This window comes from Podarcis cretensis, assembly GCF_951804945.1.
Source record: "Podarcis cretensis genome assembly, chromosome: 5".
Lineage (NCBI taxonomy): Eukaryota > Metazoa > Chordata > Lepidosauria > Squamata > Lacertidae > Podarcis > Podarcis cretensis.
Window position 1 is genome coordinate 26665340 of NC_137174.1, and position 24262 is coordinate 26689601.

Sequence of the window (24262 nt, forward strand, 5' to 3'; positions counted from 1 at the left end):
TCTAGACCAGTAGGAACTGGTCACAGCTGGTTTTAACCAGCCCAAGCCAGTTGGAACAGGTTGGGACTGGTAGAAATCGGACCAAGTTGGTCAGTACTGGTCTAGACCCTTCTGAACTGCTCCAAGCTGGTTGGAACCTGTCTAGACCGGTTGGAACCGGTCCAGAGCGGTTGGAACCGGTTGAAGCCGCTTTGAATAGGTCTACACCAGTTGGAACCAGTCTAGACCGGTTTGAACCGGTTGGAACCGGTCCATTCTGTTTCGAACTGGTCCAAGCTGGTTGGAACCGGTCCAGACCAGTTGGAACCAGCTGAAGCCGGTTTGAACTGGTCAAAGCCGGTTGGAACTGATCTACACCAGTTGGAACCAGTCTAGACCGGGTTGAACTGGTTGAAGCTGGTTGAACCAGTTTAGACCAGTTGGAACCAGTCCATGCTGTTTCGAACCAGTCCAAGCTGGTTGGAACCCGTCCAGACCGGTTGGAACCGGTTGAAGCTGGTTTGTATCGGTTTACACCGGTTGGAACCAGTCTAGACCGGTCTGAACCGGTTGAAGCCGGTTTGAACCGGTTTAGACCGGTTGGAACCAGTCCAAGCTGCTTGGAACCGGTCGAAGCTGGTTTGAACCGGTCTAGACTGGTTGGAACTGGTTCAGACCGGTTTGAACCGGTCAAAGCCGGTTTGAACCGGTCTAGACTGGTTGGAACTGGTTCAGACTGGTTTGAACCGGTTGAAGCCGGTTTGAACCGGTCTAGACTGGTTGGAACCGGCCCAGACCAGTTTGAACCAGTCCAAGCCGGTTTGAACCGGTTGAAGCTGGTTTTGACGGTCCAAGCAGGTTGGAACCAGTCTAGAACGGTTCGAACCGGTTGAAGCCGGTTTGAATCGGTCTACACCATTTGGAACCAGTCTAGACCAGTTGGAACGGGTTGAAGCCGGGTTGAATCAGTCTACACCGGTTGGAACCAGTCTAGACCGGTTTGAACCGGTTGAAGCTGGTTTGAACTGGTTTAGACCAGTTGGAACCAGTCCAAGCTGCTTGGAACCAGTCGAAGCTGGTTGGAACCGGTCTAGACTGGGTGGAATTGGTTCAGACCGGTTTGAACAGGTCGAAGCCAGTTTGAACCGGTCTAGACTGGTTGGAACTGGTTCAGCCGGCTTGAACCGGTCTACACCAGTTGGAACCAGTCTAGACTCGTTTGAACCAGTTGAAGCTGGTTTGAACCGGTTTAGACCAGATGGAACTGGTCCATGCTGTTTTGAACTGGTCCATGCTGTTTTGAACCGGTCCAAGCTGGTTGGAACCGGTCCAAACCGATTTAAACCAGTTGGAACCAGTCCAATCTGCTTGGAACCGGTCAAAGCTGGTTGGAACCGGTCTAGACTGGGTGGAACTGGTTCAGACTGGTTGGAACTGGTCGAAGCCTGTTTGAACTGGTCCAAGCCAGTTTTAACCGGTTTAGACCAGTTCGAACCAGTCCAAGCTGCTTTGAACCGGTCGAAGCCCGCTTGAACTGGTTTAGACCGGTTGGAACCGGTCCATGCTGTTTTGAACCGTTTCATGCTGTTTTGAACCGGTCCAAGCTGGTTGGAACCGGTTGAAGCCGGTTTGAATCGGTCTACACCAGTTGGAACCAGTCTAGTCCAGTTTGAACCGGTTGAAGCCAGTTTGAACCAGTTTAGACCGGTTGGAACCAGTCCAAGCTGCTTGGAACCGGTCGAAGCCTGTTTGAACCGGTTGAAGCCGGTTTGTATCAGTCTACACCGGTTGGAACCAGTCTAGACCGGTTTGAACCGGTTTAGACTGGGTGGAACTGGTCCGTGCTGTTTTGAACCTGTCCAAGCTGGTTGGAACCAGTCTAGACCGGTTGGAACCTGTCGAAGCCAGTTGGAACCAGTCGAGACCGGTTGGAACCGGTTGAAGCTGGTTTTGGCGGTCCAAGCAGGTTGGAACCAGTCTAGACCAGTTGGAACCGGTTAAAGCCGGTTTGAATCGGTCTACATCGGTTGGAACCGGTCTAGACCGGTTGGAACCGGTTGAAGTCGGTTTTATTCGGTCTACACCAGTTGGAACCAGTCTTCAACCCGTACCAATTGGCTTCGACAGGTTCAAACCGGTCTGGACAGGTTTAAACCGGCTTGGACCAGTTCAAACCTGTCTGTACCGGTTCAAACCGGCTGCAACCAGTTACAATCAGCTTGGACCGGTTCAAACCGGTCTAAACTGGTTCAAACCAGTTTGGAACAGTTCAAACCGGTCTAAACCAGTTCCAACCAGCTTGGACCGGTTTGTTTCACACTGTGTAACACTGAAGAAAAATTGTCCATTGTGGCCCACTCTCCTGAACTTTCCTCAGACTCCACCAATGGATTTTCACACAAATGAAGGCCTCCTAAAGTGATATTCTGAATGTTTCAGAAAGCATTTCAAGCTAGTTTTCTCCTTTCTTTCTTTCTTTCTTTCTTTCTTTCTTTCTTTGATTCCAAAGCTCTGATACAATTAAACAACCCCCAAAACAAAACTTTGGAGTGAAAAGGGGCACATGAGCAGCCTAAACTCATTCAATTCGCCAATGTACAAAATGTTACATCAGAATTTAAACAGCATATATGTAGGTTTTATATGAAAGATGAATTATGTAATTACCCTTATTCTAAGGCTCTCAAGACTGTATCCATGGCTTTTCCTGTCCTTCACAGCACTCCATGCATCAATTCAGTGGCGTAGCGTGGGTTGTCAGCACCCAGGGCAAGGCAAGTAATTCGCGCCCCCTAACCCGTGGATTTGCGCCCCCTAACCCTAACCCCCAGATGTTGCACCCGGTGCGGCCGGCCCCCCCCCTGCACCCTTCACGCTACGCCACTGCATCAATTTGGTGGAGAGATGTTGAGTGGCTCAAGGTCACCAAGTGAGAGCTTCATAGCCAGTTCTCTCCATTCCTTGTCTAATTACACCATGCCAACTCTTTGGAGCAAAGGAATAATCTGAAACAATTTGCATTCCCTCTGCTCCTAGAAACTACCACAGAAAATAAAATGAACTTGCTTCAATCTCCCTTATTCATTTATATCATTGATGGGTTAATTCATGTCTATGTGGAAGGAAAGGAGTCCCTGAAAAATTAATTCCCCCCTTCTCATGTGCCAGAGGAAAACGGAAGCATCTGTTTCACAGTTCCATGTGGCACCCAAACTCAGGAAACTGTGGCTTGTTTAAACAATCCAGGATCAAACTATGGTTTCATATCCTAGCTTGTTCTCAAAGCAAAGTTAAAACTAGTGATTTTGTGGCCCTCCAGATGTTGCTGAATTACAGCTTCCATACTCCTTGCCTATTGGTCATGCTGGCTGGGGCTAATGGAGGTTGGATTCCAGCAATATTTGGAGGGCTACAGGTTACCCATCCCTAGAACTCTAAGCAAACCACAGTTCCTCAAGTTCAGTCATCACAGGACTGGTGGTTAGACTAAAACTGAAAGCAGAAGCTTTTACTCTCCTGTTCTGGTGAGTGCAAGATGAGAAGTGAGGAGGGATTTGTGCAATGAGTCACTGTGTACTTGGGCAAGTCATTTCATAATGTTAACGAGCTCTATTCAGACGTCCATTTGAAGTCAATGGGATTTAATCCTATTAAGTGGGGCTAGAATTGAAACTTCAGTCTCAGCATTCCCATGTCAAATGGGATAAATGGTTTCTAGAACACATTCTAGCTGGCTAATTCTTTAAACAATGTACTGTTTATGTATGTGTTATACATGTGGTCTAACAGATCATGAAGCATCTGTTCTTACATTCAGTTCTTACACACAACTGTAACTCTATATTACATCGATGTGCATGTGGTCTTGCTTGCTGGCAGGAGGCTAGTAAACACATAGCTGGGCACTGGATGTAAACAGAGAGCTTTGTCTATAGCAGCAATGGCCAAACTTGGCCCTCCAGCTGTTTTGGGACTACAATTCCCATCATCCCTGACCACTGGTCCTGTTAGCTAGGGAATTAGAATCATAGAATTGTAGAGTTGGGAGGGACCCCAAGGGGCATCTAGTCTAACCTCCTGCCATGCAGGAATATCTGCCAAAGTATCCATAGAAGATGGCCATCCAACCTCTGCTTAAAAACCTCTGAGGAAGGAGGGAGACCATTCCACTGTCAAACAGCTCTTACTATCTGAAACAATCTGAGAATTCCAAGGAAGTGCAGTATAACAAATCTCTCTCTCTCTCTCTCTCTCTCTCTCTCTCTCTCTCTCACACACACACACACACACACTATTCCAAACTGTGTACAAACACTGAATATGTGTAGACGAAGGAATGCTTTTCAGCACTGAGCAGAAGGGTCTTTTTAAGAAATGTTAATTCTTTTGCCCTTTTGAAATATTTTGCAAATAGAGATTATCCTTGTAATGTGCTTTGAAATTTCTCTGCTTTGGCTTAATCTTATCTCCTCCAGCAAGTCACTCCCGAGTCAATGGCCTTCCTCCAAACAAAACAAAACAACATGTATTTCAGGTTGCAACGCACTTCAACTTAACAGTTCATTTGCCTTAGAAGCAGCTATCTCGGTGGTACATAATGAAGAGACTACTTTTGATCTACTTAGGCTAGTCTTGAAGCTAAAAGAACGAAATTTGCTAAAGGAGATAAAAGAGAGAGGAATGTACTCTTGCGTTGCCTTAGCAACCAGAAGACGCTTAGGTTCTTTCTCCGATATCTGACAAAATGACTGCTGTGGCTTTCAGTCTGGGTCAGCAACATCAGAAGGGCTTGGCAAGTGGAACTATTAGCAATATCTGTTACATATTCATTTTTTAAACATATCGCAAAATTCATGGTAAATACCCACAGAAATACATCCTATTGCAGTGCTTCCTAGATTGCCGGAGCCCTGTGGTTCCTGATTAGGCATTCCACAAATGGCAGAGAAGATTCCCTTTGAAAGAGCTTGCTTACCCATTACTGGTCTCTTCTAATGGACATCTGTGGCCGAGTGCTAGGTGATCCCTACAACATGGGGTCACTTCGTGCAGGAAAATGGTGAGGCCCAAATGGGCCTGGTCAGTGACCCACATGTCCTGAGTGTACACACTGGCTTTGCTATGTGCAAGGATTCCACAGCAGATACTCAGGGCCTCCTTAGCTATTGAAGAGGGTATATGGCATGTGGAAGAACTGGACAGTAAAAAGGGTAGAGGGAAAATGCAGGCACTGATCCCTTCAGCTGGGAGGAAACACTTCCTCCACCAATGTATGGAGATATAGATAGATAGATAGATAGATAGATAGATAGAGGGAGTGTAGTTCTATATTTCCATCAAAACTGGGCACATGTACACACAAAGGCTGCATATACAAATATGGAGTTCACCTATATGAACTAACAACAGAGGTTCATTCAAGATTATGTGAGCCAAGATTTCTCAGAAGAAAGTTTTCTGAGAAATTTATTGTTTGCCCTCACACAAACTCCTGGCGAATTCTACCTCTCCCAGAGAATATTTACACACACACACACACACACACTTAAACAGTCCACAAATATTTCAGCCCATATTATTCTTTCATTCATTTTTATTTATAATATCTATGTGCCAGTTAATGAGTGACGTTTCTAAACAGCTCACATGAAACAGTTAAGATCATTAAAAGATCTATATTACAACAGTTAACCAAAATACAAAAAAAACCCCACATCAATAAAAGCAAAGAATACATCAGTAAAATGGAGCAGTGCAATGAAGCTTACAGGCCAGAGAAAGCCTGCATAAACTGATGGGTCTTCAGAAGGTATTGCTACCTCATGAACATCACATGGTTTATGTTCCAGAGAGCGGTGCCACTACTGAAAAGGCCTGCTTGCAAGATGCTATAAAATTGCATCCCATCATTTTTTGCATCAGAAAGGCCCCCTTGGAAGATCTGAGCGACCAACCAGAGGTATATTGTAAAGGGGAAGGTGGGCTGCTAGGTATCCTGTCCCCAAGCTGCTACTTATCTGTACCACTGAGACTGAAGTCACCTGAGAAAGTCTTGGGCCACTGGCTTTGTGTGGGAGGCTGCAGTATCCACACACATAAAACAGCCTCATGGGACCAAGCCAAGTGGAAGCAGTGTGTGTTTGTACCTAGATGTTACAAAATACAGAGCTGCTACTGCCAAAAAGAGTAGCCCCATGCCAAGTTCCTCCTCCCCTGCCCCGCTCTATAACATCTGCTCCCATTTACCACATATCCCGATATCTACAGGACTATCAGGGGCAGAGAAAACTCAGAACAACAACATCCAGAATGAGGCAGGCCAAATCCAAAAGAGAGGAAGAGGAAAACTCAGCTGGGGGGGGGCAGTGCTGTTGGTTTTTTGGTGGTTGTTTGTTTATTTATTTATTTTGCAATGTCTAGCACTGCTCTATGCAAAGGCAGCACCCTATGGACTGTAAATGTAAGATCAAATAACAGGGACTTTATTGACATGGATTTCATGTTGAGGGATGTGAAGGTCAGACTTGAAGCACAAATAATGATTATAAAAAACAGATCAAGCAGCTGCATCCAGAAAATATTCCCTTTGCTCGATGGACTTGGCAGACTCCTTGTTATATTTCCTAAGAGAAATATGCAAATATTAACTGTGTTGATAAAAGAATTTGTGCAGTAGAGTTACAGCGGCAACAAAATAGAACATATTGCTATTTTTAGAAGGTCCCACTCAACCTGACCAGTGAAAAAGATTCTAAGTCAAAGCTATTCATTTTGTTCCCAGAGATTGGCAGTGCGGGAGGGGAAGGGAGAAATTAATTTTGGCTGCCTCCATATCTGGCTTCTTGCATTCTTCCAAATATGGCTCCATACTTTGGAACAAGAAAAGAGTGTGTGGGTGTCTGCAGGGGGAGCCTAAAGGAATCTGGCACCCGGGGCATAAAATTAACATGACACCCACTGGATAAATAAACATGGGTGCGTGTGTGAAATCAGATAGCTGAAAAGAGAATCCCTTGAAAACAGTAGAAGATGGAAGGGAAAGGTGGTGGACAGGCATGGGTCAGCTGTGCTGACCTTTCGCTGTCAGAATCCGATCCACACCAACTGCAGCCTCTATTCTAGGGGCAAGAGGAGAAGCCCCAGCGGAAAATAGGAGGGACCACAGCTTGCAGGTTTCTAGTTCAATGGCTGGCCTCTCCCATTAAATGGAGACAGTTTCCATCAGAGGCAAAGCTTCTGCCTGTGTTGGACAGATTTGAAGTCAATGGGATGGTGGAAAGGCCTGACCCTGTGGGAGGCAGCTTGTATCTTCTGCTGGGAAGCACAAAGAAGGAGTGGGGGTGGATGAAGGGAATCTTTGGGAAAATGGGAATGGGTCGAAGGAAAGAAGTGTGTGCGGGGAGAGGTAAGCAAGTGAAAAGCAATGGGGTAGAAAACAGCAGAGGAAATGACCCAGAGTTTCACATTTGCTGGCCCAGCCCACAGCTGTCACTCAAGGTTTCTTGGAGGGGTGCTGACCAGTAGCAAAATGTGCCTGCAATGTGTCCTTCTCTGCAGAGCTCTGTCTCCAGACACTTAAGCATGCACATACATGTGAGAAGCTGCACTCAAGTTCCCCTTTCTCACAAACTCAAGAGCACTTAATTCCTAGGTGCTTTCAGAACACGGAGAAATAAAGACAACAGGGATATAATGACATCTCTTGCAGAGTCACAGTGGAAATTCACCCGAGCTTTGTTTGCTTCGCTTTGTGAAATAATTTTCCTAAACTCCGAAGGTATTATCAGTGGAAATGATTTCCAATTGTGCATCGTTCTGGATGGCTGGAGAGATTTTGTGGAGGGGAGTAGAAATGTTACTGCCTATTGCTTTGGATTAGCACAGAACCTAGAGTAATTTGTCCTCTTGGAACAAACGAGAGACAGATGGCAAACAGCAGCATCTAGAGAGAGAGAAGCACACTACAGCCGACAGCATTAGCCTTCCAGAAACAAGGGGCAAAGTGCAGCTAGTAACATTTTACTGACAGAGCATGGCAGTAACCATCCTATAACCGAAAACATGTCAGGGAATTGACAGTCATCCCCAAACAGTTTTCAAAGGGATGGGGCAAGATTTATCAACATCCAAAGGCCCATCCTTGAAACCATTCTTCAGAAAAAAGGAGAAGAGCCGTTTGTTGTCACACACACACACACACACAATAGCTATGGTAATATTATCAACAGAGGTCAGACACTTTTGTTAGCAACAGGATTTGTGCCTTTGGCATATGATACTGCCTATGCACATTCAACTGTTTGTTTTAAAAGTCATTTCAAGTGTCAAATCAATGAGTGGGCCAAAGTTATAGATGCTACTAAGAAAGAATCACATATGGTTGGAAATAGGAGGTAGAGTAGGAACTGATTCACCAACTATTTTGATTGCTGCTATTCCTCCCCATCCCTAGGGGCAGCGCAAAGCTCTCCAGAATGGCTCCCTCTCAGCAAGAGAGAGGCGTTCTGGAAGTCCTTGTGGAGTTTGCCAGGCTCTTCCTGCCCAGTGGTGAGGCTTCGAAAGGGCCTTTGCTTGAGAGGAAACCCTTGCAGAGTCTCACAGCTCCCCCACCCATTACAGGACCGGCGGAGGGAATGTTCTTTGCAGCTCAGTGTTTTAATTAAGGATATAAATTTGTACACCTATGTCCCCAAACATCTGATTATCCAAACAGATCCTTTGAGTTGTTATAAATCAGTCATGATGACATTGCTGTCCATGTGAACAGAAGAAGGGGCAAACTGTAAAAAAAAGACCTTGAAAGCTGCAGGTTAAAATCCAGCCAGTTGCCATCAAGTGGAACAGTGAGATTCCAAAACGCAATACTGACACCATGTGGAGGGAAGGGGCCAGCCAGTCTTAGGTTGCTTGCCGCATACATTATGGATGATGGATTTCCTCTGTCTGTTGTGTCAGCTCTTGGGACAATGGGGCAGGGGAGAGAATCTGTGGGGAAAGCGTACAAATGATTGGAATGGGATGGTGAGGCGGAAATAAGGGGGAAGGAGCAGAGTGATGTTATGTTGAAAACTGTTAATAACCTATTCTTTATAATAGTTTTATAACTGTGCAAGAGAGATCAAAAGGTCATTTTCAACCCCCTTCACCATATATTAGAGGCATATATGTCCTCTGTCATTACCCCCAGAATCTAAACTGCATTGCAGCCAAGTTCACACAAACAGCTTATCAAATGGTGAAATTGTCTCTTGACTCCATGTTTGAAAGGCCATTTCTCCTAAAAACATCTTTACACCTAGAAAACCAGCTTGTCAATAAAAAGACAAGGCTGGAACCCTTTCCCCTAGTTTTTAAAAGCTTTTCCCCAACACACAATATATAGTTTTTCATATTTACTGATTATGTAATTAGAACATAATACATATCATTCCATTATTAAACCAGATATATCATAATTATAAAGTGCACTATATTTAAGACCCTTACATGAAACTTGACAAAAAGATAGATTTAAACTCACTTGCCCTGGAACAATTTATTAGCGCCTTCAGTTTAAACAACATTCTCTTTAAAGCTGATTATTTGTATTCTTTGGCAGGGGAAATTATCATTTAAAAACCAAGTTTCCCATCTGCACTCAATGTGCTACTGATAAACCAAGCATTGACCATGGGGCGACTTCACAGTGTAGTTGAGAAAAATACATACCTAGGAGTTAATGAGAAATTATCTGTTGACTCAGTCTCCCTTAATAGCTCCTTACCTGGGGGTCACCTGCCTCTGTCAGTGAGAAATGAGTGTCAGGGCAGACCACAAATATCTCCTCATGGTGCTGAAGAATATATAGGAGAATGCCATTGCATACTGCTTGTTTTTTATGAGCTGAGGGGCTGCAAGGAATTCTGAAAAGGAAAAGAGAAAATGGAATGCCATCAGTTTAATGGTCTTCATACTCTAGCCCTATGAATCATCAACCACCCAATCTGGTGGTCATTAGAAAGAAACTTACAGAACATAAATGTTTTAAGTGCTTGCCGTTATGTTTTATAAAAGGAGGAAATGAAAAGATAAATGTGCATGTTGTAGACAGCTCGTGTGTGTGTGTGTGTGTGTGTGTGTGTGTGTGTGATCAGCGACAATTTTTGCTGAACTTGCCATAAGGAGAGGGAGAGAAAAAGAAAGAAGCCTTTTCTGCGCTTGCTTTTAACAAGTCAGTACATATTTGATGTAGCATACTTCTAACATGAATTATTGTTAGGAATTTTGGTTGCTATCCTGCTTTGGCAATAGTTATTTGTATGTATAATAAAACTGTTATTAAAATATCTGGATAAAATCTGGTAACTCCATGCTAAAGTCATCCAAATATTGCAAGGAACTGAAAGCTCACAGCATGCACACAGCGTGCGCATTATATATAACATGGCCAATGAATGCTGTTGTTCTCTAATGGCAGCCTGGGAGTCATTTTGGACTCACAGCTGTCCATGGAGGCACAGGTCAAATCCAGGGCAGCTGTTTACCAGCTCCTTCTGGTACGTAGGCTGAGACCCTCCCTGCCTGCAGACTGTCTCGCCAGAGTGGTACATGCTCTGGTTATCTCCTGCTTTGACTACTGCAATGCGCTCTACGTGGGGCTACCTTTGAAGGTGACCCGGAAAGTACAACTAATCCAGAATGCGGCAGCTAGACTGGTGACTGGGAGTGGACGCCGAGACCATATAACACCGGTCTTGAAAGACCTACATTGGCTCCCAGTACGTTTCCGAGCACAGGCTCTCTCCAGGCTTCAGGAAGCTATCCGCAAGCCTTGGGAGCCGGGCGGGAGTTCCCGCCGGGCTCCCAAGGCTTGCGGATAGCAGCCTGCATCCCGAAGCCTGGGGCGCGCTGCGCAGTGCGCCCCGGGCTTCGGGCAGATATCCGGAGGCTTCGGGTGAACGCACCTTGAACGCACAGAACGCACCTTGTTTTAGAGGGGGAGAACAAGAAAAAAAATTTCCCCCCGTTCTCCCCCTCCTATGGTCCGGTGCGTCCAATAGAGCGAAAAATACGGTACTTACAAACTTGTAAATTCCAAGGCACATGGAAACTCAGAGAACACTTGCATTTTAAGTCAGTTTAAGCATATTACCCTCGGGACCAGAATACACAACCAGCAAAATCATTTGCGTAAACTGTTTCCTGAAGTATCCCACTTCAGGCAGTGAAATAAGTCTGAAAGCTCCTTTGTGGGAACAACTCCCTGTAAATGGAAAATTAGTCTCTCAACTAGGCCAGAAGCCTTCTCTCTTGCATGCATTTCTAGACATAACATATACAAGAAAGGTTGAGGGCTTCTTTAGAGGGAACATCCAAGCCCCCACCTGCAGACTAAAGGAATGTTGCCAGGAAAGTTATACCACAGGAAAAGGGAATTTACACATTATACAGCAATCATAACAACATCTTACCGGAAAAGGGTGGGGCCAAAAACAATGGCAAGGTTCTCCATTGTCATGTGGTTCTCATCGCTATGTGCTGCCACTTTGACCAGAAATCTAATAAGGAAATGGAAAAGGCTATAGTGGGCTTTCGGTAGGCTACTTAATAGCCTTCTTAGGGTGCATCCTGGGCAGTCTGCCATGTCGTTTTTATTATCTGTGAAGGATTAAATGTTAATCATTAACTAAGGTTAGCATAAATTGTAGTTATTATTGCTAGTGTTTCATACATACTGAGTACCAAGCATGTGCAAGGTGTTTTGTACTGAGGTAAGATGGTCACTGCCCAGATGGGCGGCAGAGAAGCATTGACAGCATAAACATGAGTGACGTCCTGTGCAACATGATAGGGTTACCAGATGTCCCCGTTTTCCAGGGACAGTCCCCGGATTTGCAAATTTGTCCCCAGACAAATTCCATCCCCAGAATGTCCCCGGATTTCATCTTATGTCCCCGGGAAACGTGGCAGCAGCAGTCTCAGCAGCCCGGAGCCAGCCTGGTAGCGCAGTTGGCTCTGGCTGGCTTCAGGAGGTGCCTGCCATCTTGCCTCACTAGAAATCCCCATATGATGTGTTGCGCACAAGACACATCATATGGGGACTCGGTGTAGGGGCTGAAGACACAGTGCTGGGTGCCACCGCCGGGCGAGAGCTGTACAGGGTCCTTGAGTTCGGTGCGCAGCTGCAACTTGGCGCTCAGCTCACCGTCGGCACTGCTGCCCAAGGCCATCGGCTCGGGCTCCAGCTCAGCCTCCGGGTGGTGCTTGGGCAGCTGCGGCTTATGCTCGGCTTCACCATTGTGCTCCTCAACTTGCAAGCGGCGGCTCAGCTTGTTGGCCAGCTCGTCGTTGGCCATCGCGGATGAGAGGCGAGCAGGAGATGAGCTGATCCAACCCAAGCGCACCTCCTCCCGTTCGCTCTGCTCCGGGACCCGCTGACTGGGTGCGCCAAGGCGCGGATGGGCAGCCGCCGGACAATGCCTGTGCAGGAGATGGCCAGACAGGTGGGCAGGGCAGCAGCAGGAGGAGGGGGTTTCTGCTAATGCTTACTCCCAAGTAAGACTATAGGGGATCACAGTGCAAGGTGGGAGAGAGAGGGGGAAAGCACAGCTAGCACTCCAAGAAAGGCCAGGACCCAGAGGAAGGCCGCACAGCAGAGGAGACCACAGAAGAGAAGATATTACTTCTTTTTTAAAAAAAATAACTTTTTTCCTTTTTTATTATATAAATTTATTTATTTAATTAATTATTTACTTATGGTGTCCCTGAATTCATTGAAATAAATCTGGTAACCTTAGTGTATGAGAACCATATGCTCTTGAAATTCTCCCCATGGGAGAGACGTGTACATTCCCCTTTTGCACATTATGTAGAAAGTGCAAGCAGAAGGTGTACAAACAACCTCGGCTTCCAGTATTGCAGCTTCTTAGTAACATGCAAACCCAACTCTGTGTTACACCGACAAAACTGAGAAAGGACAAATGTTTATGATCAATTATCATGAATAGCAGGAATGGACACGGAGACAGTCAGTGGGTAGGAGAGAAACAAATGACGGCCAATCTGCACATACAGATGTATCACAGGAAATGGCCTTCTGGGAGTTGCTCCACTTCAAACTGCTGGTAGGAGATGCTCCCCAATTTGGTGGGGGGAGGAGTCCTCAGCATGGAGAAATCTAGAACCCTCCTTCTTGACATCACCACACAAGCAGAGAGGTTGGGGGTTTGGTTTTGTTTGGGGCTTTTTTCAACCTAGGAAAGCATGTAAACATGCACTCCTCACTTGCAGTCTGAACTAGGTTCCAGGAAGGTGCATGATTTCTTTGCATAAGTAGATCAGCTCTAAACTGGTATTAGGTAAAGGTAAAGGTACCCCTGCCCGTACGGGCCAGTCTTGACAGACTCTGGGGTTGTGCGCCCATCTCACTTAAGAGGCCAGGGGCCAGCGCTGTCCGGAGACACTTCCGGGTCACGTGGCCAGCGTGACATCGCTGCTCTGGCGAGCCAGAGTCGCACACGGAACCCCGTTTACCTTCCCGCTGGTAAGCGGTCCCTATTTATCTACTTGCACCCGGAGGTGCTTTCGAGCTGCTAGGTTGGCAGGCGCTGGGACCGAGCAGCGGGAGCGCACCCCGCCGCAGGGATTCGAACCGCCGACCTTTCGATCGGCAAGCCCTAGGCGCTGAGGCTTTAACCCACAGCGCCACCTTAGGGAATACCAAAAAGATTTTGCTAAACGAAGTTTGTCTTGAGGGTTACTGGAAAAAAGGAATGTGGTCTGATGAGCAGAGACAGAAAAACCTTTCCAAGCATATGTAGTGAGTTTGAAAAGAATGGAAGAAGTGAAAAGGGTAAGAAGGGGAAACACAAGAGGATATAGATAAAGAATTTTAAAGTTCGATGAAGAGGGTGACAGCAAGTCAGTGTACACAAATTGATACCAATGGCCACAAACCATTATGTAATCTTCAGCAGATCCATGTAGTGTTCATCATTTTCTGAGTTTGTTGAGCACCTCTTATGCTCAAGGTCAAACGCCTTCATTCGTGTTTGACAAACTGGCTTCCAATTACAGAATAGACCAAAATATATGTATCATCCATTTCAACCCTCTCCCTGATCAAGAACCTTTGCACCTGTATCTTTCCAAGATGTGGCAACATGCCCACTTGAACAAAAATATGTAATTGTTTTACCTTCAAAAGTAGCTAAAATATTGGCGCACAGATTGTCAGGGAGAACAGCGACTGGGAGCTCATTCAGGAAGAGTTTAAGCAGGCTGGCAATGGAATTGACATCTCCTTCCTTAACAAGATCCACCTCTTCTCCTTGGTCATACTTCTCCTTCAGCGCTTTGATTTTGGTCACTGAGCCACTGATCCGAAATAGGCCTTTGTGATTCAGACCTATTGAAATAGGCAACATCCTATAGTAACAGCAAATTTGTTTTCATACTAACATCCATGCAGAAGGAGGGGGTTGTGGGAACACTAGGATTTGAAAAAATACCCAAAAAACGTAGGGGGGAAGAACACCTGCTTCTTCACATACTGTCTCAGATGCATGACTGCATCTCTAAATTTGTTCATGTATGGTAGGAATGGTTTCTGGGTATGCTTTTGTCATGGCAACAAAACTAAACAACCTGGTAGTTAATCAGCATCTTTGTAAGCAAGAAAACATTTTCTTTAAGTAATATGAGAAGTAAAGGTAAAGGTAAAGGTACCCCTGCCTGTACGGGCCAGTTGTGACCGACTCTGGGGTTGCGCGCCCATCTTGCTTAAGAGGCTGGGGGCCAGCGCTGTCCGGAGACACTTCCGGGTCATGTGGCCAGTGTGACAAAGCTGCTCTGGCGAGCCTGCACCAGCGCAGCACACGGAAACGCCGTTTACCTTCCCGCTATAAAGCGGTACCTATTTATCTACTTGCACTTAAGAGTGCTTTCGAACTGCTAGGTGGACAGGAGCTAGGACCGAACGGCGGGAGCTCACCCCACCGCGGGGATTCGAACCGCCGACCATACGATCGGCAAGTCCTAGGCACTGAGATTTTACCCGCAGCGCTACCCGCATCCAATATGAGAAGTACATGGCACTAAAACACTTCCCCCCATAGAAATAAGATAAATCTATCATTTCACTGTATGAACATTATGAATATTAGTGAATAAATACACAGTCCTGATCTGTCAAAATCAATAGGAGGCCTGGTGTCAGTTCTAAAATGGTTCTTAGCTCTGTATCTAACAAATTTGCATAACCATTCCTTCAGGTTACCTACATGAAAATCATTTCGAATCTCATTTCGAAACTCACTCCGAATCTGACCGGACACAGGTTAGAGCTCAACGTCGAGCCTACCAAGTGGCGATAGCGACGGCGAAGAAGACTTTCTTCACCGCCTCTATTGCATCTGCAGAAAATAGTAGCAGGAGACTCTTTCAGGTGGTTCGTAATTTAACAAAACCACCTTTACCACCGGGGCCTTGTAAAGACCCCAAGATCTCCTGCAACGATTTTGCAAAGTTTTTTGCAGATAAAATCACTCATATTCGGAAGGAGCTAGACACCACCGTGGGAGAAGTGCCGTGGCAGGAGAGTGCTGGAGCTCTGTCTGGTCAAGTTGCATGGAATCAATTTCAATCCGTTACCCCCGAGGATGTGGACAGGCTGCTTGGACGCGTGAAACCAACCACCTGTCTCCTGGATCCTTGCCCATCCTGGCTAATAAAAGCAAGCCGGGAAGGGCTGGGCGATGGGCTCTGTGGGGTGGTGAATGCTTCCCTCTGTGAGGGAACATTCCCAGATCCGCTGAAAGAGGCGGTCATTAAACCGCTTCTTAAAAAACCATCTTTAGACCCGGCCAGTATGGCCAACTATCGCCCAGTCTCAAATCTTCCTTTCTTGGGCAAGGTGATTGAGCGCGTGGTTGCTGAACAACTCCAGGCACACCTGGAGGATGCGGACCATTTGGATCCCTTCCAATCGGGATTCAGGCCTCATCATGGGACTGAAACTGCCTTGGTTGCGCTGGTTGATGATCTCCGGCGAGCTAGGGACAAAGGTGAGAGTTGTTTCCTAGTTCTGCTGGATCTCTCAGCGGCCTTTGATACAATCGACCATAACATCCTTCTGGACCATCTAGAGGGGCTGGGAGCTGGGGGCAACTGTTATAAAGTGGTTTCGCTCCTTCCTCCTGGGCCGTGTTCAGAAAGTGGTGGTGGGGGATGAGTGTTCAGACCCCTGGGCCCTCACTTGTGGGGTGCCTCAGGGTTCCGTCCTCTCCCCCATGCTTTTTAACATCTATATGAAGCCGCTGGGAGAGATCATCAGGGGGTTTGGACTGGGTGTCCATCAATATGCAGATGATACCCAGCTCTACCTCTCTTTCAAATCAGAACCAGTGAAGGCGGTGAAGGTCCTGTGTGAGTGCCTGGAGGCGGTTGGAGGATGGATGGCGGCTAACAGATTGAGGTTGAATCCTGACAAGACAGAAGTACTGTTTTTGGGGGACAGGGGGCGGGCTGGTGTGGAGGACTCCCTGGTCCTGAATAGGGTAACTGTGCCCCTGAAGGACCAGGTGCGCAGCCTGGGAGTCATTTTGGACTCACAGCTGTCCATGGAGGCGCAGGTCAATTCTGTATCCAGGGCAGCTGTCTACCAACTCCACCTGGTACGCAGGCTGAGACCCTACCTGCCTGCGGACTTTCTCGCCAGAGTGGTGCATGCTCTAGTTATCTCCCGCTTGGACTACTGCAATGCGCTCTACGTGGGGCTACCTTTGAAGGTGACTCGGAAACTACAACTAATCCAGAATGCGGCAGCTAGACTGGTGACTGGGGGCGGCCGCCGAGACCACATAACACCGGTCTTGAATGACCTACATTGGCTCCCAGTACGTTTCCAAGCACGATTCAAAGTGCTGGTGCTGACCTTTAAAGCCCTAAACGGCCTCGGCCCAGTATACCTGAAGGAGCGTCTCCTCCCCCATCGTTCTGCCCGGACGCTGAGGTCCAGCGCCGAGGGCCTTCTGGCGGTTCCTTCATTGCGAGAAGCAAAGCTACAGGGAACCAGGCAGAGGGCCTTCTCGGTCGTGGCGCCTGCCCTGTGGAACGCCCTCCCATCAGATGTCAAAGCGATAAATAACTACCTGACATTCAGAAGACATCTTAAGGCAGCCCTGTTCAGGGAAGTTTTTAATCTGTGATATTTTAGTGTATTTTTGGTTTTTATGGAAGCCGCCCAGAGTGGCTGGGGAAACCCAGCCAGATGGGCAGGGTACAAATAATAAATTATTATTATTATTATTATTATTATTATTATTATTAATTGCTATACTTAACTTCTGCTTTATTGTTTTACAAGTGGTTATTTGCAAAGAATATATGACTAGAGGTAAGGCAGGTGTCTGTTACCAAGAACAGATTTTGTGTTCTCTCTCACCCACCCACCCAAAAAATGGGTTGAGAAAAAAATTCTCAGAAGACATTCTTATGGGGAAATTTATGAGATCTTTCTTTTTCTCATTCCTCTAGGAAAAGAAGATAGCTTTGCAAAAAATTATGCAAACATTTTATTTAAAGATGTGTCAATGGTAGGGAAAGAGTTGGGATTCACCAATGAAATAATTGACTTAAGTCTTTTGATTTTTAATGGATCTAAGCAGAGTATGACTAATATTGGATATAACCCTCTATTTCAGAACCCAGAAAGTGCCTTAGGGCATGCCCAGGATTGATGACATCATAGACACTTCACCAGATGCCCACATCAGAGGCCTGAAGCAGAGCACAGGATCAATGATGTCATCAATGTTCTGGAGGGAGCCACAGGCCATATGAAATTCCCACTTCAAATGCTGCTTCCTAACCAGATCAGGAAGCCACAGAAATTCAGTGCAGAGCTCAGCATTTTTATTGAAAGGAACAAAAGAAATTACAAAGTTCAGCTAAAGATAATGAACTTACCAAACTCTTCTAAATATTCCACCAAGTGCTTGACGACGGAAGGAACAGGAAATTGAGTTTCCTCTTGGGCAAAGTAGTCAAGAGGAATGCCAAAAGTTCTCTGAGGTTGTGGTCCAACTTTATTTCTACAGTACTTAATTTCTACAGAGGATAACGACTGCTGCAAACAGAAAGAAATGCAACACCTTCTTGAGGCCTCTTTGCACCATTGATGGAAAAGAAATTGAAAGAGCAGAAGAGATCTATCGAGCTTGGAAAGCTTTTTGTGGGGATGGGGTTAAAAATGTATTGTATTCCTACAAAATATTGGGAGGGGGGAAAATCTCAAATTGGGAATGAAAATTTGGTTCTGCCAGCAGAGCAAAATCAAAGGTTCCCACTGCTCCCATTGTTGCCTTTTAAAGCAACTTGAGTCAGAAAGAAGATTCCTGTCCAAATAATTCCAAGCTTTGGTTTTTCTAGTTATTGGTTTGTTCTGTATACTACCATGGTATCAAAATTCAAGTGATTAGACTAAGATTTTATCTAACCATGCCAAATTTCTTGACTTCTCAAAGACATGACACAAAAGGAAAAGGGATTGGGAGAGAGAAGGGGGGAAAGGAGACACAGACATTAGTCTTTAGTTGTGAGGTTCTTGCAATGACCAGTTGAAGGGAAAGAGTTCAAGAAAAGGGGTAGCTAAAGGTTTCTGGTTCTCAGAAAACCAGTTCTGTTATAGCCTGATAGAATGCCCAAACATCTTCAAAATACCCAGCAGCTGCACATAGGACCGGCAGTTTTACAGATGCCTCAACTTAACTAAGTATTTAAAAAAAAAAAAATAACCACCAAACATTTTAATATTTTTATTTATTACAGGTTTTAGAAAATTGCAGCTGCATTATAACTAAAAGTCAAACAATCCATTCTTCATGATGCAAGTTTTCAGCAAAGGCTACTCTTCCTAATGCACAAAGTAACTTCTGCATAAATAATGGATTATTGACTTTGAATATGATCTCTTCCAAGGAAGGAAGGAAATACAATTCTAACTTTTTTGTAATTTTCCCAAAAGCCACAAGTAGGGGCTATTTAAAAAAGATAAAATCACACAGATTACCTAGAAGTGAGTAGCTGAGATGTAAGTTAAATATCATGCATGAATCATCATTGCAGATCTCACACTGAATTTAATACATCTTGATCTTTCACTTATTAGCTAGTATTTAAATGTTGATAAATTGAAAACACCTATTTATATCTTCTTTTCAGGTCAAAATACTCTAGTGTCATTTACATAATACACTTCTTGCTCTACAGATTTATAACAGCGGAATGGAGTAAAATTATGCGCTCTGCTGGATTGTTTACTTCTGTTGCCATGACAAAAATATGCAGATATAATTCCTGCTAGAAATGGACAGCCTTAAGACTGCAATCTGATGTACCTTTACTTTGGAGTGAATCCCACTTATTTAATTGTGATTTACTCTGCTCTAAACAGAATGAAGAGTCAAACTGTACCAGCTATGTCAGGAAAATAATAGCTGCTGCAATTCTAAATTTCATGATTTTCAAGAAAGGTTGGGCTATCAATAGCCACTAGCCCTGATAGCTATGTGTGATCTCCACTTCTGAAGGCAGTATGCCTCTGATACCAGGTTCTGGGAATCACAAGTCAAGAGAATGCTGTTGCAGTCAAGTCTTGCTTGTGTGTTTTCCATCAGCATCTGGTTGGCACCATGAGAACTGAATACTGGACTAGATGGGCCTTTGGCCTAATCTAACTAGGAAGGGGGTGAGAACTTGGTTAAGCTTGCATTTATAGGTGAAACTATCTAATTTGCAGTTCCCAAACAGGGGTGGTAGTCAAGAAAGTTTTACTCATGTTTTACCCACGACAATTAATTAACCTAAGTTAGGTCCATTGATTTCAATGGTCTGCTCAGAGTAAAATTTAGTTGATTACCACCCCTTGTTGATAAATATACTGTTTTCAAGGGAGCCAGGGAAATTGCAATGTGATCTCTCCACTGAGCACTGAATAATTGCAATAAAACTTGGAACATCCATCTTTGACCTTTTACATTTGAATTACGAACACCAGCCTCAGCTCCCACATGCCATCCTGAGCCAGGTAGTGCAAAATTCATTGCAATGCAGTATTAAATGTGAATCTCAACGACTTTGTTTTACTAGTTGTTGTTTTCTTAGAGCAAATCATACTGAAATCAATGGGGCTTGCTTCCAAGTAAATATGCTTGCAATCAATCAGGGTGTTGAAAAATAAAATGCAGTCAGGAGAAAAAACAAGAATGTTGATTGAATTGATCGTGCAAGTTCATGATTTGTAAAAACAACAACCCTTAAGTCTCCTTCAAATATTCAGGAATGTTGTTTCTGATTCTGGCAGTCTCTGCATTTTTTTAATCTTCAGAGATAAAATAAAGACCTCTTTTGCTTTTTCAGATGTTGATCAGTCACAAATCAGAAACAATTAGCTAGTAACATTCCACTTACACAGATCGAAATGGAGGCACCTGTTCCCATGTTAAGCCTGATCAACCAAGCTCCACTGTGCCGAATGTCATGTTCCTTGGTCAATCCATGTCATCTTCTCAGCAACTCTGCATGCAACCATTCAATACATTAAAATAAATTTATTGTTACATGCAGATTCTTACTTTAATCTAGCCTGATCTAAATTAAATAATCTAGTTTATTTTTCCTCCTCTAACAATAATTTTTACTCAGTCAGCTCTGTAGCTACAAAAAGTTACTGAGGTGTCAGAGCCAATGGTGTTACCATAGTGCCTAACACACACAAGTGCCTAACACACACACACACACACAGCAGCAGCAGCAGCACAGAATAACTTCCGACATGCTCACAGCCTGCTTGACATTCAGCTTTTGCATTCCACGGGGAGGTAACTAGCAGAGCTGCCAATTATTCCTTCCTGCCAACCCTGACCACTTCTTACCCAGGAGATACCATTGCTTACAGATGAAAACTAGAGAGTCATAGCGTTCAGAATAGTGTGCCAAATTGTGAGGATCCCACCTTTCTTCTTGGTAATATTCTAGCTCTTATTTAGAGGCGGGTGGGACTGTAAAAGTGAATAGGCAATGTTTGGTGAAATACTGGGGCTTGGGGCAATTCCCAATGGCCAGGATTTACCATTTCTGTGCCACGCATTCTCCTCACCATGGTTAGTGGAAGCAGACTAAATTATGCAAATAGAAAAATATACAAACACATGCTTTATGTGCGTCATTTACCGGTATGTTGTTTGCAGAATTCAGGTGTGAATGTGGTTTTGTGCAGAAAATATTGTTCTATGCTATGGCTAGCAGAAAATATTTTTTAAATGGGACAACTAATGCACATTTGCGCTATGTGCTTAATTTATACAGGTTGCTTTTTCTGGTGCAGAACTTTTGTCACAGAATCTGGATTTACATAAGTAAAGACTTTTAATGCTATGAGGTCGCCACCATTGCATTCCCTGAACCAGGGGTTTCCAATCCAGTGACTGCAGGTTCACATGTGCACACAAAGGCCTTCCCCGGTGCCATTGCGGTCCCTTTGCCCCACTGAAATCAGGCTTGAAAGAAGAATTCTGTTGTAGCCAATGTAACAGGTTGCGGTGTGTGCGTGGGGCCCATGACATTTCTTAAATCTCCAGAAGTGCCCACAGGTAGAAAAGGTTGGCAACATCCACTCCAGATAGGAGGCTGGGTGCCAGAAATATATTTTCCCATAGAACCTCAATCTCTCACAAATCTTTTCTTAACACTGATACCACCTAACAGGAAGGGCATAATAGCTATGAGGTGTGTGCATTTTGACATGGCTGCACAATGCATACAAAACTCATAAAAGAGATGTAATCGTAACAGTGCAATCCTAACCCTTTTATCCGTGTTTCTAGAGGGGATTATTATAAGGCTGAGGAGACCATCTGCTGGACTTTGGACGGGAAGCTATCACTGGTAGCTCTCCTACCAGCTGTAAAACAGTCTGATTCAAGACAAAGTACTGGCATCTTTGGAGTCACTAGATCCAAAACCCTGCAGATCTTCAAAGGGGTCTAATTTTGTGTTTGGTGATGGGGGGGAAAAGCCACTCCACCTTCCTCGGTGGTGTGAGCGTTAGGGACACAGCAGTCCATTTGACACTCTGCCATGGTTTAGGATTGCCTTGTCCAGTGTTAAATCTCCTTTAGAAAATCAGTTTTTGTTTCCTCTAAAAGTGAACACAAAACCTGCACAGCGGCTAGTATCCAAACAACTGCACTACTAGTTCCACAGGCCCAAGACTGTATTGGGCCTGCGTTTGTTGAGAAGTAGCCCTTCATGCCACATGGCAAACTGAAGCTTTCAAGAGGATTGTATGATATACAGCAGTGCTGCTCAAATGGGGGCCTTGAGCCATTTCCAGGAAGGCCTCAGTGCCCAGCAGCCTTTTGGTTGGAGCAAAGGAAGCGCCGGCAACCTCTTGCATGTTGAAGAAAGGTGGTTGGCAGAAAAACTAAGTTTAGAAGAGGGAAGGAAGGCCTCCCCTCCAACTGAGGGGAGAGGGGGCCAGAGATGCTGAAGGAAATGAGAAGAACGGGGGTTTTTTCTCTCTCTCTGCAGCAGCCATATTGTTATATTTAGTAAATAAATGAACTTGGAATAGAAATGAAGAGTATAAGAGAGGAATGCAATTATGGAAGGAGAAAGTGAATACAAAAGGGCTGTGGGGGGAGGTGGCAGATTAGGTACAAGCCGAGTTTGGGAAAGAACGGGAGAAGAAATCACAGATGTGAGAGATCTTGTGGGGGCGGGAACAGAAAAAGATACAAAGAAGAAAAGCCCTTTTTTTCCTTTTAAGAGCTTATGGAGTTCCAAATTCTGCCTAAAATGGGAAGGCTGAGTCACAATACCATAAGACAGGAAAACGGTGTCAAAAAAGAGAGGGAGAACTCAGCCATTTCCAAAGGTGGATTAGATGTGAGGCGAGAACGTCAGCGTTTTGTCAGCCGTGCCGAGCTCTGCCACCATTTCGTGACTCTTTGTGACTAAGGCAGGCCCCACCCAACGGGCCCTGGGAGTAGGAAGCCTGAGAAGCAGCCCCTGCCGCCATGCACCACGAAGAGTTTGTGCCTTACAAGGTGTGGCGAAGCTCACTGCCGATTTAAGCTCGTTTCTCCCGGCTCCTGGCAGGCCGCAAGGAAGCAGGCAGGCAGCTGAAAGCTTTCCTTCCAGAAGGCGGAGGAAAGTTCTTTTTGTCTTGAGAGGCTCAGAATTAACTGCCTCTCATTAAAAACAAACCCTCTCTGGGAGATTCCAATGCGGCTACTGATATTTCCAGAGTGATGTTGCTACAGTTGATTGGAGGACTGACTTTTGACTTGTAAATGGACACCAACACATTTAAAGCGCTCTTATACCGCTTTAACAGCAAAATTTCCCCAATAATCCTGGAAACTGTCATTTGCAAAGGGTGCTGGGAATTGTAGCTCTGTGAGGAGGGTCTTCTAACAACTCCCAGCACCCTTATGAGATGACGACTCCCAGCATATGAGATGACCTTCAACAAGCACAAGTGGAAGATTTTAAGATATGTGGATACCATATACAGATCTATTTGTGTTACTGGACCACCAGCTACACACACCCCTCCTGCATAAAACTATTGCTTTGTTTTATTGTGGCTTAGTATGACTTACTTGACTTTTTGTTGTTGTTTTTTCTTAAAGTTCAATTTTTAAAAACCCTATAATTTTAAAAAAACAGCACCTCAAACAAACTACAGTTCTGAGGATTCTTTGGGGTGGGGTGGGGGAGCCGTGGCTGTTAGAATGGTATGAGTATAGTGCGCTACTCATAAGCGGGGTAAAATAGCAAATAATAAAATAAAATAAAAAAAAAAATAATAAAAAATAGCAAAAAAAAAAAATTCATTCACTTCTCCTTTGAGCCACAAGATGGAGATGAAGCACCAGGCGTTCCCTGAACTGAATTCTTTCTGCACATAGTACTTGAAAACATGGCCTTCTGGGCCTCTCATGATTCTCCCCAACCATAATCTTTGCTGGCCCCGATTCACACATCAAATTAACTCTGATAATGCTTCTTGCTTGTCTGCATGGAAGATAGCGAGGGGTGCATGTGCTTGTGTAGAAACCAGCCTTCTGTACAAAGGCAAAAATTACACCCATGGCTCCACTCGCTTTTCTGCTCACCGCTGTCATGTGATCCTTGGAAGGTTGATCAGAAAGGAACAGGATCCTCAGGCTGGAAAAGTTTCAGCACCCTTGTGCTATGCCAAGTCATTGCTTAGATCAGTGCACTGCAGCAGCAAAAT

The 24262-nt window shown here is 45.0% G+C and overlaps 1 protein-coding gene across 5 annotated transcripts in view; it reads right to left on the bottom strand.

Moving 5' to 3' along the window:
- LOC307215917 (protein FAM13A-like) overlaps positions 1-20534 on the bottom strand; it is a 41937-nt gene extending 21403 nt beyond the window's left edge. Inside the window, exons 1-7 of one of the 5 annotated variants that reach the window (XR_013838704.1) lie at positions 20428-20534; positions 17926-18085; positions 14156-14365; positions 11430-11616; positions 9743-9881; positions 8849-8964; positions 5555-6602 (exon numbers count right to left, since the gene is read on the bottom strand). Coding sequence is in view for 1 of the 5 variants with exons in the window: in XM_079975743.1 (XP_079831869.1) it covers positions 8899-8964; positions 9743-9881; positions 11430-11616; positions 14156-14365; positions 17926-18085; positions 20428-20457 (792 nt within the window). In the remaining 4 variants the exon portion in view is untranslated. Of the gene's footprint in view, positions 1-5554; positions 8965-9742; positions 9882-11429; positions 11617-14155; positions 14366-17925; positions 18086-20427 lie in introns of those variants that run through there. The other 4 variants (XR_013838705.1, XR_013838706.1, XR_013838703.1 and 1 more) reach the window with 4 other exon arrangements.
- Between the last annotated feature and the right edge of the window lie 3728 nt (positions 20535-24262).